Genomic DNA, 18,477 nt, shown 5'->3' with positions numbered 1-18,477 from the left:
GGTTGTACTATGAGACAATAGGGGAACCAACAGCAAGAGTACGCTGGGCAGCTGAACTCCAAAGAAAGAAACTCGTCAGAGCTCTCTCTCTGTCCCTCTCGGAACCGAGAGGAAAAGAGAACAAGTGAGGAGAAAGTGTTCCCCTACGTGTCCTGCCAGTAAGACCAGCAGGAGAGGTGGACCAGAGTGATAATCAACCGGAGATTACTGCCACATGGGGGAAGAAGAGCGCTTGTGCCGTGGCAAAGTGCTTTCCTGGGACTAACAGAAAGTTCACTCGAACAGTGACGAAAACCTGATTCAGAAAAACAAAGTGGGGCCAAGCCAAGCAGTGCACTGGGAGGCAAGCGGGGCAAGCCGAGCCCAGCCAGTCTCGCGAATGCGACCAGTGGCTGGGCAGAGCGAGCAAGCCGAGCTGATCACACAAACGCAATCGGAAGGTTTAAAGGGGAATTCTGTCTGCTATCCTGCATGCTTGAACCCTAAGGTTCAAGGCATGAGGATGAAACCCAGCCAAGCAACCAAAGCAGCTGGTGGACAGTATCGACACACCTGGCGTCTCGGCACTTTCTCCTCGTCCTGTGCCTCTCACCAAGAGAGCGTTCGTGATTCATATAATTCGAGCGACCTACGAGACTCCCAAAAATCAGGAGCACCTACTTTCGTTTTCCTAAGAAATCGAAAAGAGCCAGGCACAGAACCAGTCTTAGATGCAGACTTCTAAGACTGGCAATGAGGGTGCGGCCTCTCAGAGGCCGCACTCTCGTGGCCCCCGAAACGCCAGACCCCACAGGAGAATGCAAATCTGTTCCTGCACGAGGGCAGGAAAAGCTAACAAGAGAAACTTATCTCCCAGAAGGGAGTCAGTCCCTTAGAAGTCCTGTGGACTCCCGAAGGGAATCTCTTCCCTGCTTTTCTGGTGTTCAAACCGATAGGATCGAGACACCAGGCTGGGAACTTGACTGAGCACTGATAAGCACTTGTGGAGTGCTTGTAGTGCTGGCAGGAAGAGCCGAGACACCTGGATGCCTAGGCTTTCTCTCACACTGCTCCCGAACCAGGCTGGGAAGAGTACTCTCCACACCAGACCGGGATACTCAATATTCCACAGAATCTTGAGCACTCAGAGCAGCTCACAAACAAGCGCCCGAAGCAGTCCCCATCTTGGAGACGGAATCTCGAGGACTGGGAACCTGAGCACAAAACAAGGTCTGGGCACCCAAGGCTCCCGAAACACAAAAACCAGGGGCATGCAAATTGGTTCCCTAACCTGAAGGTAGGGAAGGGCCAACGAGAAACCCACCGCCTGCTCGGAAGGAGACAGACCCTACACATCCAAGGGCATCAAGGGGAAATAAGCAGCTTTCCTCTCCTTCGGCTGACGGATGTCTATCCGATTCCCAGGACCCCCTTGAATCTCAGGAGAGGAAGGGAAGAGGCAGCAGAAGACAATATCAAAGGTAAGTTGGAGAAGATGGCGGCTACTTCCACAGGGCGACTTCCTTCACCTCCACTCTGACATCATCTACAACATGGTGGACATGAAACATCGTAACTCCAGGGCAGCTAAGCAGGATCACAACGGAAGCGGCCCAGGACACGACAACCAGGAGAAGCAGCAGACACGATCAGGACAACCGATGCAGGAGCTACGGATGGGGTTCGGAAGGCAGGAGCTACAGAAACGGCCAGGAATGTCACCAGCAGCAACAGGAACAATCAGGACAGCTGTGGCAGACCAGGAAGAGCTGCCCAGAGATTTGTCGAGTCAAAAGGGGCATAACACAGAAAACAGCAAGGAGCAGATGGACCACAGATATGCCAGAGGCAGTGCCACAGCATACATGAAGGCCAGCAATGACAGCAATTGATCCACATCGGCAGGAACAGAATTGGAACAATCCCGATGTTGAACTATGCCATTCCAACCAGGTACTGTGGTAGATCCCGAAGTAACACTATGAACAGTGGGGATCTTCATGCAAAGATATCCCAAATGAGATATCCAGCCAACTACTGCTGTACCTACGATGCTCAATGCCAACCTGAAAGAAAATGCAAAGATGATTAGTAAAGGGAAACTCCTCTTGCTCCGAGGAGAACTGCCCTACGCAGCGAGAGGAGGCCCCTTAGAAGAGGTCACCCAACCGCCTGTGCTCCCACCTCGCGGTTTTCGCCCAATGAGCGAGCGAAGAGGGCGAAAGAAAGAGATCTCTATCGAAGGAGAGAGAAGGGAGGGGGGAAGGCCACCAAGGGCACCATGGAAGCGTAACTTATTGACAACAACCACAACCTCCCCCCCACCCCCACAACTCTCCATTGCACAGGCAGCAAAAACAACACTTAGCACAAATAGAAAGGAAGTAGTCATGCCCTTATACACGGAGGGCAGGAGCCCAAGAAGGGGAGAAAACTCTTTACGTCCCGATCAATGTAGGGGAGCAAAGATATTACATCCCAATCTAATATCTCCGAACATACAGGGGAACGCCTTCAGAATCTAAATGAAGGGCTACTGGAAAAGAAGCATTACCACTTGGTTACACCCCTCTAGATATGCCTTTGGCCATCAAACCCAAGACACAGACACATGGGGACAACAGCTAATGCAATGCTAACACAAATCGTGGATTTGTATTAAATATCAAACACAAGTAATATATACACAAAAACAGAGAAAGATCCCACCGGGATAATAAAGAGCTTAATGACAGTCAGGCAAAGAGATCCGAAATATGTATGCAATGCACGACAGCCGAAAGCAAACTGGAATGTTTGCATCCGGGCAGGCGGGTATTCCCGGCCTACCTGACGGTAATTAAGATAATACAATACCGGCCCCCACCCCTTAGCTAATACAGCAAATTTGTAATCAGTGAACAGCCTTAGGTTACGTGGCATTTTATATTGACATACAATTTTACCCTCAAACGTTGATTGGTAGAACTAAGCAATGGCTCCGCATGGGGTACTATTTTGGAAATTAAATTTTCCTATAGTATTTGGTTGCTTATCAAGAATTTACCATTAGCTAATTCTAAGCCCGCTGTCCGCAGTGAGGTAGCCTATGGCAGTTGACGTTTTTCTATAAAACTTTACCTGCTGAACAAGAATTTCAAGTAAAATTTTGTCGGTCGGCTGTAACAAGAGCGTAATTGACACTTGAAGAGTGCACACCGGTACCGTGGGTCCCCTGCACTGGTGCATACAGCTCAAGGGTAAATTACAGTTTAGCTGCAGCTGACGGGCAAAATGTTACCCTAAACTCATGCAACACTGTAAAACGTCAACTGCCACAGGCTACCTCAACTGCACACTAACCGTTGCTTGCGATCAGGGCGAAGAAACGTAAACGGTAAACAAATCCGCCATCTTGGGTTACGTAACCACTAAGGAGCCATATGTTCAGCAGGGGGGGGGAGAAGGTGGGGTACTGCACAAAAGGTACAAATTGGTAAAGTGACGTAGGACTGTTATATAGAAACATGGCAGTAAATGACAGTTACCCAAAAAATAATAATGCTCCTACATGAAAAGCACTAAAACCTAGTAACACCAAAACACAGGTGACCTAAACTACCTAATAATAAAGAAGATAGTTTAGGATCCTTACCTTAAAGGAGTGGAGGGTACAATTCAGCCGCCGCCTTTACGAATGCGTGGAGCCTCGTCTTCGGGTCATCAAAGTGGATTTTAAAATAGGCCACTGCCAAGTACCCGACGAAGTTGTACCTCCTACGGCGGTACCTAGGCATCGTCTCACGAAGTTCCCTCCACCTCCTCTCAATAGTATTTGTATGAGCACCAGTCACTGGGTCCACAAAGTTCATGGAGTGATTGACAGTTAAGTGTACATAGCCTTCGTCCTTCAGGCAGTCATAAGATCTCCAGCAATCAGATACAATAGTTGTCCCCGGTACAATGTAGTCCTTATAACTAAGGTAGCAACTGACACAGGTAGGTGGCAAATTGCCCTTGGTTACAGGCTCAGAGGAGCGGGAGGTTCTGGGGGTGATGTCCGCCATCGTGCTGGGTTGAAGAGTGAGAACTGTGCCAGTGAACTGCACCGCAACAGGGTAGGAAGGATGAAGTTGGGGGGGCTAAAAGTGTATTTCTGCTTTCAGTTTTGGGGTAGTGGAATGGCGCTGCGTGCCTTATCCGCACTTTTTAAAATAATCTGGCAGGCTCGTATGCTCTGGCAAGCGGTAATATTGCGCTGTGCGCGCCAACCACAGGGCTTACAAAATATGTAAAAAAGAGGTTTCTGTTAACGTCACTGAGAGAAAGTGGTAGCGAAACGTTCTGCAAGACCCTTCTCCTCCTACCCCATATACATGCTTCAGGTGTCTGCCGACAAATGTAAAGTAATTCTGTAAGTTATTTATGGTAAAATCATGTTGCGAGGAGACATCAATATATTTGTGAACGGAAAAGTACTAGAAGAAGGTTAGATGCACAAGCTACAACGAATAGGAAACGGTTATAAAACAGTTGAGCAAAAGGAATACATGTAACTGAGTTTATGTATCCCCCCAAAATCCTCCACCTGGGTGAAACGTAATGTTGGGGTAACGTTGCAACGTGATTGGTTGGGTACAGCCACCCACCAAAAAACCCACCTACTACTCTCTCAGTTGGAGGCATTGGATGAACCGAAAGCTCCCCTGTAAGACTGCGCATGTGTGACATGGCCTGGAATCAGCAGTAGTGATATGTGAAAACTACCTTTGTAACGGCTCGCACTATCCATTTATTCCCCCTTATTTTTACGCTTGTTTTTCATGTTCCAGATGACATATATAACTGGAAACACAACAATAAGTTGCCCAAACCTTTTCCCAAGTTATTTACCCCACCCAGAACCCCGGATCCCCAACGGGTCCCCCTCACCGTGAGCTATTCTCGAAAGTGTTTTACCCACCCAGGACCCAGATTCCCAACCTGTCCCCCTTACCGTCGGCTACAGTTCTAAGGTAATTTACAGGTTAATTACAGCCGACTGACAAAATATTACTTTAAATTCTTATTCAGCAAGTAAAGTTCTATAGAAAAATGTCAACTGCCATAACCTAGCAGCCCACCGCGGACAGCCGGCTTAGATCTACCTACCATTATTTTTTGTCAGTTGACTGTAATTAACCTCGTTAGTTGTATGCTGGCCATCCTGGAATGCTATTGCGCATGTGCAGTGTTACAGGCCTAGGGGAGCTTTTGGTAAAAAGTGGAGTTCCCTTCACCTGGGGGTCTGGAGGGCTCTGCCCCCTAGCTAAATGGCACAGCCTGCTAGGTTAAGTTAGGTGGGGTTAGTATAGTTCCTTTTAAAATAGGTTTCTTCAGCCAACCCATTCTTGAACATATGGCGTCCTAATGACTTGCCCACGCAAGGAACCATTTCATAACAACGGTGGTCCAGCCTTTTTCCCAGCGATGTCCCCCACCCAAAACCCTGCATTCCCAAAGGGTCCCCAATCACTTTGGTATAGACTACGTTCATAATAATTGACCGACAGTAAGCAGCCCCCTCCCTCCATCAGCAACACTAAGAGTTTGGGAAAAACCAACTTCCATGGTAATAAACAGTGCGTGTGGAGCTGCTGCTTAGATTTACCGGTAATTCTATATATTAGCTCCACGCCTGTTGCTACCTTTTCAACTTTTTTTTTTTTCTACACTTTTAGGGTTCCGATAGCCCTTTGTTGGCCGAGTTGGTTGAGCTTCAGACCGTCATTCGATGGGCCGGAGTTCGATTCCCGCCACCGGCTGATGAAGAGTTAGAGGAATTTATTTCTGGTGATAGAAATTCATTTCTCGCTATAATGTGGTTCGGATTCTACAATAAGCTGTAGGTCCTGTTGCTAAGTAACCAGTTGGTTCTTAGCCACGTAAAATAAGTGTAATCCTTCGGGCCAGCCCTAGGAGAGCTGTTAATCAGCTCAGTGGTCTGGTAAAACTAAGCTATACTTACTTACTTTAGGGTTCCGATACTGGCAGTGCATGTTTGTTGTCGACCAATTGGAATGTCCCGTCACTGTGTATAGTACTGGCCCGGGGGAACAAAGTTCCTCGTTGGACGGGTCGATATCGTTCTCGGTTAGCCCTTTGCTGGGCCTGCATTCGATTCTCCGACCAGCCAATGAAGAATTAGAGGAATTTATTTCTGGTGATAGAAATTCATTTCTCGCTATAATGTGGTTCAGATTCCACAATAAGCTGTAGGTCCCGTTGCTAAGTAACCAATTGGTTCTTAGCCACGTAAAATAAATCTAATCCTTCGTGCCAGCCCTAGGAGAGCTGTCCATCAGCTGTGGTCTGGTTAAATTAAGGTATACTTAACTTCATGTGTTAAAAAGTTATTGCACTTGCCGGACGGGATATGAACCGTTCAAAAGAGACGTATGTAATTCTAAGCTGGCTGTCCGCGGTGAGCTAGACTATGGCAATTGATGTTTTCCTATGTTATTTTACTTGCTTTACAAGAATTTAAAGTAATATATTGTCGGCCGGCTGTAACTAAACTGTCATTGACCTTTGAAGACTATGCGACTTGAAATGCCTAACGTGGGGTAGGCTTAGACCTACCCTGCGTTAGGTAATTCAAGTTGTGCAGTCTTCAAGGGTCAATTAGTTTAGTTACAGCCGGCCGACAAAATATTACTTTAAATTCTTGTAAAGCAAGTAAAATAACATAGGAAAACGTCAATTGCCATAGTCTAGCTCACTGTGGACAGCCGGCTTAGAATTACCGAGACGTATATATATACCCGTGGTGTCTTGTGAAGATGGCGTATGGAAACCCCTTAGTGGATGGACTTCAGGGGTTAATTACAGGTTAATTACACTTGGGCGCCAAAAATGAGGGGTAAATTCATAATTAGCAAACAAAAAACTAGAAAATGTGAAGTTAGAAAGCAGTCGCCGTCGCGGAGCTCCTACCGTATATAGTTCTACAGATTTACTCGTTGGCCTCATGGAGGCCATTAGCGTAGCACGGGCTAACCGTCAACTAACCATCCAATCCCGAGACCGTCTCAACCTCGTGCTGAAGGTTAGGCTACTCCCACCTACAAAGGGCGACGTTCTTCAATTCCGTAAGAACAAATTACTTAGCGCGACCCTCTTACACACAATACGACTGAAAGTGAAAACGAAGGCCGCCACCGATGACGCGAGTCCAAGAAGCATCATTCCAAGTGGTTAGCCTAAGCCACCAGACAAGAGCCAATTGGCCACGCTAGGATAGTCTACCATTATGATTATGCTGCTACGCTGTACAACACAGTCCCCGGCCAAAGCATATTCCCTATTTTCATGAATATAAAAGATGAGCGTCTACTGGACTCGTTCCCTGTTTGACTTGGCCTAACCACCACAATGGCGGCGGTCCGGCTGGCCTTGCCCCGGCCAAGTGGCTCTTTCGCAACACTCGCCGCTTTCACACCTCCCCCACTTACGACACGCACATGCTTCGCTTTCATTACTCACCGGAGGGTCTCGCTTTCGCTTCCTGTTCATCCTGAAAAGGTCAAAAGGCAAAACTTTTTTGCAGTTTGTACTTGAACTCAGCACGGAGATATCACTCGACGTTCACCAGTGCGGTTGCGATTCGAATAATGGCCGTTGGACAGTTGCCATGTCACCGGATCTTGATATGATTATGATGCCAAAAGTTACCCAACAAATGATGTATGTCGAAGAAATTTCAATAAAAATTCCGTGTGTTTTTATGAATATTCACATGATTTCCTTCATATTTTACCTATATACTAAAACTTAAAAACACCAAAGTATAGATCCTTAAGAGTGGTAGACCTGTTTAGAGTGCAACAGAAACTGAAAAGTGCGGTAGCCCTTTAGGACTGATTAAAATTAGTTAACAAAATAATATCAAACAGCATATACTAACTCAATCATTCATAAATTAGCCACAAACACACACATATATATATATTATTTTCAAATTCCTCTGTAAATTCAAATTTATGTGGCACCCCGCGTTTCTTATGGTAGCGCCAATAAGCATCTGGAACGTGGATCTACACCTGTCTATATTCCAGGCATTTTAATTAAATCGTATTTCTTTGATAGCTACTCTTGAAAAATTGAATTGTACAGTCAAAATGTTCCACAATATTTGATTTGCCTATCAGTTTGGCTAATACTCTCCTGCTGTCTGTTTTCTGTTTTTATTTTTAACTTTGCGGTTATATAAATAACCAAAGGTAAATTGTGTTGGAAGACCTTTACCCCTACACGATATAGATTTCTTATTAACGCCAATAAGATTGTCTCAATATTGATCGAGCCAATCTTTTTCCCCTCACACTGCAATTTTACGGCCAATTTCTATTTTTCTCTACTTAGTAGGGAACCCAAGAGCCAAATTTTGGAGGTGACCCATCGTAAATTTGGCACCAGGGCAGACCTAATTTTTTTGTTGCTTAACTGTATCTAGATTGATAATCTACAGTAGACGTCTGCTCAAAAATTTCTCTTGCAAACATGCTGAAAATTTCATTTGAAGTAGCATACCTTAAAGAAATTTACCCTAAAAATCCACCAAACACGATTTTTTTATATCTACACCCACTAAGCATAATAACACATTATTTGAGTGTAAATCTATGTTTTTTGGGTTAAAAAATTCATTGGAAATGTTAATGAAACTGTAGCTTTGTCAGCCATCTTGGAATCCAAGATGGTCCACAATGCAATCTGAAATTTTTTTTAAATGATCTTTGTTAAATTAATGGTCCGTAAAAGTTGTTTTTATCAACTAATTTTCTGTTTCACCAGAACTAAAATGATATGAATAGGTGGAGTAATTGCTCCTAATCATAGATTAGCAGACTTTTTAACTGTTGCAACTGGACTGATAGGACAGAACATCTTACACATGAAAGGGTGATTTTCAGTTTCAGTACATTACAAATCTTCTGAACATATTGTCATATCTTTTCTTTATACCTCATATAGAATGATGTTATTTGAAAATGAACATAGTTTTCTATGATCAAACGAGAAATTTTAGTTATTACTTGAAGCATCTGCATGTATTCAATTTGGAATGCAAGCTGTTTTAAATTCATGCATTCAGTTTGCATTAATCATAAGTTATCTAACAGTTAGTTTCAATATTTTTTTAGGTTTAAAATTATGTAAAATGAATTCTAAAACTCGTAAACACAAAGTTTCAAACACAGACTATTCTCTGTGCCTCCTATGCTAGAGAGCAGGAAGTGAAACACTACATAATGTGACAGAAAAAAGATGACCATCATTGCAATATGCTGTTGGTAACAGGAAAGATGACATAGCAACGAGATTAAAAAATGAAGTGAATAGTGATGATTTCATCCAGAAGAACCCTAAATATCATGGAAAATCTAAAATGTTATATACTAAAAAAAAAACTTTTAACCAGAAATGTTGAACCTTGTGATAGTACTACTACAGAGCGTCGAAGCTCCGATAATCTAAGAATAAATTACAAAGAAGAATGCTTTATTTGTGGTAAAGTTAGGGACAAAAATGGGTTACGTAAATTATCATTTGCTGAAAAAGTAAATTTCAAGAAAACTGGAAGAAAGCAAATGAGCTTGATGATGAAATGATGCTACACAGGGTCCAAGGGTTTGACCATAGTTGCCTTGATATGGTGGCTAATGATTTCCGGTACCACAGAAATTGCTTCTTTAAGTATAGAAGAACTCCAGCCTCATCATCAGAATCAAGAACAAATCTTACTGACAATGGAATTAATTGGTTAAATGACCAACTGACTGAAGATCCTGAAAGTATCATCTTGATGACTGTGTTGAGCTTAAAATATCGTGATTGGCTTGTTGAAAATGGACAGTTGCTTACTACCTATAAATGTTCTATAATCAAACAAGTTATCATCGTACCCCAACGAGGAAAGTCCTCTATAATATGTTCTTCGACTTTGACAATAAGTTATTTGATGGGAAAGATAAGACAGTTAGATGACCATCATTATGATTATGATCAAGGGGATGATGCTGCTAAAATTACACAGAAGGAATTAAAGGATGAATCAAAAGAATCAGGATTATGAGGCAAACTGAAGATCTTAATATTCAAATCTCTTATGAAGCAGCATCCAGATTTATGCCAACGTCCCTACCTGGCTTCCGAAAAATAAATCTCGTCTTATGTAATCGTAAGACCCCCACTGGTTAGTGTTAATCCCAATACTGTTTCGACAGTTTCACGGCTTTATCACTCGCCTTCAGCAGCTGTTTTTTTTTATTATCCTCGACGTTGGAAGTGTTTATCATTGTGAAAGTTAAGTGCACACCATGACTCGACATAAGAAGAGACACCCGCCGTCTCCTGGCTATTTCACGGACGAAGCTCGCCCACCAGCTCCGGAAAAGAGATCCGGTAGCGACCAGGCAACACTTGATCTACCAACCCACCCATCTTCCCCTTCGCCCTCTACTTCCTCTTCTTCCTTGCAAACCTCTCCTCCTCATCCCGTGAGGTCCTCGGGCCCTCGTCCTCCACCTCCTCCTCTGTCCCACCCCAATCCCCCTCATCGTTTACCTCTTCTCCCTCCAGTCTCCGACGCAAATGAGTACCCTCCATTACCGAAGTTTCGAGTGCTTCCTGCCGAAGGACAGACCTGGTACGCTGCAGTAGTGGCTCTTCAGAAAAGCAACCCTAGCATCAACATCTCAGCACAGCCGAATCACAGAGGAGAATTCACCATTACTCCAAAAGACTGAACAACAGTCGACCTCCTGGAGGACAACACGGAATTTCAGTTACTAAACTCAAATGAGAAGCTAAACAAGGCCATCATCTGCAACTACCCAATAGAGCTCCCTCTGGATCCTCTTCTGGAGCTCCCCCATATTGTGAACACAGAGAGGTGTGTAACCAGATACAATGCACCTTCACGGAAGATCCTGACCACCTTCAGAGGACCAGTCCCGAGCCAAGTATGGTTTAGGACATGGGGACACTACCCTACAGAGGAATACACGCCAGAACCTCTCAGGTGCTACAGATGTCAACGTGGTCACCATCAAGAACGTTGCAGAGGCCCTGCAATCTACGCCACCTGTAGCAAGAAACACGAGGCAAAGTTGTGTCTTGAGAAACTGAAAAAAGGGAACTTACAACACCTAAGTGCCCCAACTGTTCTGAACGTCATCATGCGTGGTTCAAACGATGCAGTGCTCGGTTATCCCGCATTGCACATCTGAAAGCAAGAGCCGACCTGCCAAAACTACCTCCTACAGCAACACTTGCACCCAGACCAGCGACACCACCAGAGCCACAGTTAGAAACGACCAAACAGGTTGTTGAAACAGCGGCCGATTTGCGTCACGATACAGGGACTCTAACTGAACAGCCAACACCCCCAACCCCTCAATCTACTCCTAACCCAGAACCTCAAGCCTCTTTCCTTCCTCCTCAGCCTACTCCAAACCCCTCAAGCCAGGAAATACAACAGCCACAGGTGCTAATCTCAACTTTAGACCTCTTTGGTGCCCTAACCAAAGCTGTTAAGATAGGATGTAAAAGCCCAATAGAAAAACAAACACTGGAAAAAAAAGACCCTGAAAGAGAGAGAGAAAGGATTTTCTCACTGGCACACGATCTCTTCGAAGAAATCTGCTCTCATCACTGCATTTCTCCCGAAGGGGATGAACTCAGACAGCGGCTCCGACTCAAATACTCTAATAGTCGCTCATCATTTGATTAGCAACTATTCTGCTTCTACCACTTAAAGCCTTCCCTTTCCCCTTTTTCGGCCGCCTCGCATCTAACGGCCGAAATTTTTCAACTATCGTTCAAACTACCACTTAAGCTATTACTTCTATTTGTGTTGCTTTTTCTAAAGCTTAAAATTCTTCATTTTCCTCCATCGATCCCTACCACTAATAGATCGATGCTTTTTTTCTGTTTTTCAAAGTAAGTTAAATATGGTGTTGAATCTCCATAGATTTTCTGGTTTTCCGATTTTTCTCCGACGATGAATATCTCATTTTCCGTACTGGCTATCTACCACTTGCCAGAACTCGCTACTATCGCTCTTTCTCCAACTGACGGGTGCCTTAGGGCCCAAAGAGGTCTGCAATCTCTCCTGTTAACCTTTCATTTCACACCACTCACTAGTATGCCCATCAATCACACATAAAGCAATCACCTACATATCCTTAATTTCACCTTCACATCAAAAAATGACTTACGGGCTGCTCCATGAGCAAGGGCCCGTGCTGGCATAAGGCCAGCTTAATCAACAACAACAACATGTACATTGATTCAGTAAGGAACCACCAATAAACTAGACAATACCCAGCCAGTATGTCACTCAAATCCTTTCCTTACAAGACTACCTGCACACTGAGAGCCCAGTTGAAATCTGATTGATTGATTGATTTGTTTATTAAATCTGGTATCATAACATCTAGGTTATTGACGCTGTTAAAACAGTTGTATATTTTATTATCTTTTGAGGTCAAGCACCTCGCTATGTCAGCAATCATGGCATATAAGGCAGCACTGGTGGAACCCTTGCCTTATGGCTTTGGAATTGATTCTAATATATAAATTGTTAATTCTGTTCTCCAGTCTGTTACACTGCAAAGGTCAGCTCCTGCAAAGTTTCCCATTACCTGAATAAGGTTCTTAGATTCTTGTCACCCCTTAAATTCATGGGGCCAATGCAACTACATCTCATATGCGCAAAAGGTAGTCTTCTTGACTGCTTTAGCATCAGGAGCTCGGATTAGCGTACTGGGCTCTCTCAGGCGGGCATTTCACCACTCATACACCTAGTTGCCATTTACTGTTGTCTCCTGGTCAAGAATATGGACCTTTTTAAAGGAAAATCCCCTTTTCTGATAAAGGAACTCGGTATTTCATATAGAATATTATGCCTGGCTCAAGCACTTAATAATTGCAAGAGGCCTGAACGAAGAACACACAAAAAACTCACTGAAGATGAACTTGAAGAAATAAAAGTAAATAGATATTAACAAGGTTGATTCAGGATTCGGCTCAGAAAACTAGTGACGCAATGATCAACAAAGATGAAATCCAAAACAAAATTGGCAATGTTGATAAAGATGTAAAGACCATGACAAACATCGACAACACTTATGCTGAATCACTAAAGACAAAAAAAGTGCTTCTGATCAAATCAACAAACGAAGAGAGCAGAGCAGCTAATGGAAAGAGACAAATTATGAGTGAAATAACGACGCCAGTTGAACAGGTTAAAGCAACGAGAGATGGACACTTATTTGTAAGATTTCCAGACAGGCAAAGCTTAGAAAAGACAAAAATGGAGATTCAGGAAATCAGCAATATATCAGTAAATGAGAAGGGTAAACTTAAACCAAAAATAAAAGTAGTCTATGTCCCGAAGGATGAAGCTGACATTGTCGATAACACTTTAAAAAAATCCATTAATAGGTAACCTCATTTCTGAAAATGACGACCTGAAAATTGTAAAGGAAATGATACTCAAAGGTGACAAATATAAACACTATATCATCAAATGCACACCACAAATACGAAAAGCTATCTATGGCAGAGGTGACAAATTGTGTACACTGTATAGCCTTGGGAAGTATACGACTGTTGCATGCCCTATCAATGCTACAAATGTCAGGAATTTGGTCATAGCACAACAAACTGTGGAAATGACCAAGCTTGTTCTAGATGTGGTGAAAGTCACAAATCAAATGAACGTGCTAGTACCATCTTCAAGTGTAAAAACTGTGTAAAGAAAGGCCATAGTGATGCTAAACATAAAACATGTGATGGCAATAAGTGCACAGTATATACATAAAGAATATGTGTCAAAGGTGAAAAATAATCCAGATCATGGCTTTGACTAATAATCTTTATGTAATTTAATACAGGAAGAAACAAATTTAAAATAGTACTAAAGGCTCTCCTATTCTGTAGGAGCTACGATACTGGCGAGAAAACACTGAAAGACAATTACAAAATATAAGAAGCACCTTATTTTGAAAATGTACAAAGGCCCGCCAGAGAGGGAATTATCCTTGTGGAGGGCTGTACATAAAACTAAAGTGAACAAAGTAAGATTTACTTAGATGTCACTGAAAACATCGCAGATGGTCTTATTTTTTCTACACTGTAGCACAAACAAACAACTCTCCCTACATGGGTTGAGAATTATTTTAGCTGCCCTCATTGAAAAGGCAGACCCACACTCCTTTCCTAAGTTGCATGACATCCAAAAGATGAGTACATTGTTAACTTTCTTGGGGGATGTTTCCTTCGAAGACGTCTTCAGGTGTACAGAGTGGTTTTTAGAGGCAGTACTCCTGAGCTGGTGAAGGCGCAATAATTCTGCAGCCAGACCAGATAATTAGGTAAGTCACTGTAGAATGACAAGGGATAATACATTTATGGGGTTCGTGTGTCTCCTGTTCTTTATTGCCGGACCCTAATGAGTATCCTGAAAAAAGAAAACGATTGATAACCTGTGACTTTACCTTGGATTAAAAATTCCTGAAATACTGTTGCCATGAAAGTGGTGGCCATGGTGTGATATTTCTTGGGAAGGCGCAATAATCCTGCAGCCAAACCAGGCATAATTAGGTAAGTCGCCTTCGAACCACAGAGAATAATAAATATATTGTTTCCTGTTCTTTATTGCCAAACCCTATGGGCATTCAGAATAAAGAAAATGATTAAGAACCTGTGACTATATTTAAGACCAAAAATTGATCTGGGTTGTTGGGATTTATCTATTAGGAGCTAAGCCATTTCGTCACCTGGCAATTTCTTTTGTAGGCTCCTTTGAGGACAAGCAGCGACTATGCTATCAAAAACAGGTTTTGACATAGGAAAAACCTATTTTTGATAGCCGCTGAGTCCTCAAACCCATTCAACTTCCATGATGAAAGGCATGGGACTGGGGTGAACATTTATCTTGCACAGACCTGGTGTGTAATGAGGAAGATGGCTGACATATTATGCTGTTGTCACATCTGTGTGAGTGGGATGTAGAGGAAGCCAAGGCAGTTGTTGCAGGAAGTGACAGAGCCCTCTTATCCTCTGTATTCTGTCTCTGTGCCAACAAGCACTATTCTGACTGAAGACCAACTATAAGAGAATTCTTTGTAATTGGTTGGTCTGTCTCATGGAGCCGTGGGGACGGACCATAAGAGTGTAACTCCTTTGAGGACTCACAGCAGCAACCAAAAATAGGGTTTTCCTATGTCAAAACCTGTTTTCTTATTACCACAAGGTTCAAAATCATTAGTTTGGTGGGTTTCTTCTGGTTCTTCCATGGTATTTTGGTTGATTCCTCAACATTTATATTTGTGCATTAATTTGGTTAGGGTCTTGAATGGTGCATTCTTTTTAAATTGCATTTTTTCATGCAATCTTTTAATTAATGTTTTCTTATCGTCATATTGTTCATTTATTCTATTCTATCTATTATATACTTTTGATTTTAGTTACATTTTTAATATGGTTTTCTATATATGTTTTTTTCTTGCTGGTGCATCATTAAATCCTCTTACTTCTAGTTCCAGTTTAGCTTCTCATAAGGCCATTCCAATTCTGTCTTGAAGCATTTTTAGTTCTGTGTTGTATGCATATGTGCAAGTCTCAGATCTTACATTGTGTTTCTGACCCCAGTTTAAGCACATTGGTTCACCACAGATCCACTTTGTTACATGATCATTATAGCACAGTATGGACATCAGGAGACATGGTATATGTGTTCATACTTACTGCAGTTTTTGCAATGTAAGGGTTTAGCTATGGTTTTACAGTACTGTACTTCTCTATTTAGACCTAAAATTTAAATTTTTAGTTGAAGGTCTTGGCCTAAAAGTTTTTATTTCTGCTACTTTTAAAGAATTACCTTTTTTTTCCTGCTTGGGGTAATGCAGATTTTACAGTTGTGCACATTATTGTACCTTATTTTCATATCTAAATTTGTTTTTGGCTGGTCAACTGGTTCATCCTCATTATATGTTAACATGAGTGTTTCTTGTAACTATTCACTGTGCAACAGGTTTATTACTTAAAAGTTATCTCCAGATTATATTACAAGATAACTCAAATTTCTTGGTAGTTGCTTCTATCAACCATAATTTGTACTTTGTCTGAGTCATTTCAGTTGTTGATCGTCTACTTAAGATGGTTTTCAATTCTTACTGATGATATTTGGTTTTCTAGCATTAAGAAGCTTGGCCAGATCGTTTCCATTCAGAGAATCAAAACAGTCAAGGTTGGATCCTGCCTGAATTTTTTTTTTTATCTCAAAAGGTTTTCAAGCTATTTCAATTTCTTTATGTTTGACTTGATTGGGGGGATCCAAAGGGAGAATCAAGGGCATGTCACAGATAGGTGGTCATGTATAAGGTAACACTCATGTACAAAAAAATGAAGAATTCATTCAGGATGGCCTCCCTTCATCCAGGAATGTCCTACAAGGGGAGGAGCAATATTTCTGCCTTAAGGATCATCAGTCTACCAAGGTCAGACCCAGTGCCGAAGGAAAGGTGTCTAAAAAGTTTCTCTCGCTCAACCAGTTTTATAGGTTGAGAGGCATGCCATCCAACTCCACCCTCCATCAAAGTTTCAAGTGCAGAATTTTCCATAATCTAATTCATCTTTGGACTTTCATCCGAGTGTTTGCTTTGGTATAAAAAATAAAAATGAAATGGTTACCAAGAGAAAATAAGAGGTTTGGCTACTACAGTATTTGTTTGGTCAGCAGCTGAGGTGCAACACTTCCCAAATCTGATGTTTAACATTATCAGAGGTCTAGAACATTACAGATTTTAGTGATGTGCCCATCTCCTATGCAAATACCGACATAAGCAAGGATAGACGGAACCATTTATAACAGGGTGATTCATGACAGTTGTTACAAATCTATTGACCTTGGTTTTTACATCCATCCACTTCCTTTGTTTCCCTTGTATTGCAGCTTCATTATTTATTACCTAACATTGCAATTAAACCTTATCCATTCTAATTAATTGCCCAATAACAAAGGATGCATATTTTTATAATTAGGTGACACTGTTTACTAAAGAAATTTATCCTTTTTGGCAGATTAGATTCCATTTCAGCTGGAATCCCACCAAGTTTTCAAGCCACCTTAATATAACATGTTGTTTAATGGGGAAGGAGAAGTTTGACAGGATGAGTTTTTCTTTTTTTTTTTGAGTAATCAAAATCATAATCATGTACATTTTTTTTCGTGTTTTGCTAATTAATATTCATGAAGAAATTATCCACAAGCGCTCTTGCCAGAGATACTTTACACACTACTCACAGGTGCCTCCCACAAGTGAAGTCTAAGAGCCAAGGGGAAAAGAATAAGTCATTCTACACTTGTACAAATTTATTACTAACTTTCTAATATTTGTACACAAATCTTACAATATAGACAGCAACACAAGCTTATTCCATTTCATATGTGCTTTCCAGGCTGGATGGTTCCTCCTCTGTATTCTAAGCTTACAATGCATTTGAATCTTATTCTAAATCTGCCTTCTAAAAGAAAATGAGTTATCTCAGTACATAATGAATATAAGAAAACTAAAATAAATGAAAATCATACAAATTCAAAAGTCCGGAGCAGTTTGCCAAGTAGCCAATTTCACTTCAACATAAATAAATGTAAAAAATCCAAAGTCCAGTGAACAACCATATACAGTAATTCCAAAAGAGTGATACAGATAATTGCTTGTGAAAAACAGACAATGCTACCTAGAAAACTGATGCCACCTGATGACATCAAAAGACACCACTACACTGAAGATGTTAAGTGGCACAACAGAACTCTGCAATGAATATCAATATGGATCAAAGTTTGCAGCTGTGTTCAAACCTTGATAAGTTTAAAAGACACTTCTGCAGTAATATTACTACAAGTCAACAATAATCAAAATGATGATATTTTGAACTGCAGTTAATCAATCCTAGAGACCAAGAACTCAAAACCTATTAGACCAACCAGCATGTATTTTTTTTTAACAAGCAGGGTGGTGATGTCCTGTAATATGAAAGTGCTTCTTCTCAATTAATTTGCTTGGCTAATGAACTACAATATGCTGAGCTCAATAAAAATTGATAGCGTCTGACTATTGAATTTTTTATCAGTGCTGTTCCATTACATAATAAATTTCCTTAAAAAAGGCAGAGAGCATCCCAGTTTGTCCTGCATGATTATGGACCCTATGGTGCCAATGATCAAAGTTCATCACTTGAATCAACAAAATACCTAACAGGAGCACCCCCAAGACAACTGGAATACAAATTCTTTATGGAATAAAGATTCTTTAAGGCAAAGCAAGCATAGAACTTGCATTACAATAAAAACAAATATTTTCTTTTTATACAAAATACAGTACTAAAGAGCAAATGAAATTTCTTGCACCCCGTAAGTAAACAAACAAGAACAGGTGGTTACCCTTCATGCCAAAAGCACAAACT

The 18,477-nt window shown here is 41.7% G+C and overlaps 1 protein-coding gene across 1 annotated transcript in view; it reads right to left on the bottom strand.

The window, feature by feature from the left end:
• Positions 1–7,631, bottom strand: part of LOC136835319 (uncharacterized) — a 165,411-nt gene extending 157,780 nt beyond the window's left edge. Inside the window, exon 1 of the mRNA XM_067098659.1 lies at positions 7,483–7,631. Within this exon, the coding sequence (XP_066954760.1) occupies positions 7,483–7,512 (30 nt within the window). The 5' untranslated portion in view covers positions 7,513–7,631. The remainder of the gene's footprint in view (positions 1–7,482) is intronic.
• Between the last annotated feature and the right edge of the window lie 10,846 nt (positions 7,632–18,477).

Source organism: Macrobrachium rosenbergii, chromosome 55 (assembly GCF_040412425.1).
Source record: "Macrobrachium rosenbergii isolate ZJJX-2024 chromosome 55, ASM4041242v1, whole genome shotgun sequence".
NCBI lineage: Eukaryota > Metazoa > Arthropoda > Malacostraca > Decapoda > Palaemonidae > Macrobrachium > Macrobrachium rosenbergii.
The sequence above is the reverse complement of the archived record's forward strand: the minus strand, read 5'-3'. Positions and strand labels throughout refer to the sequence as shown.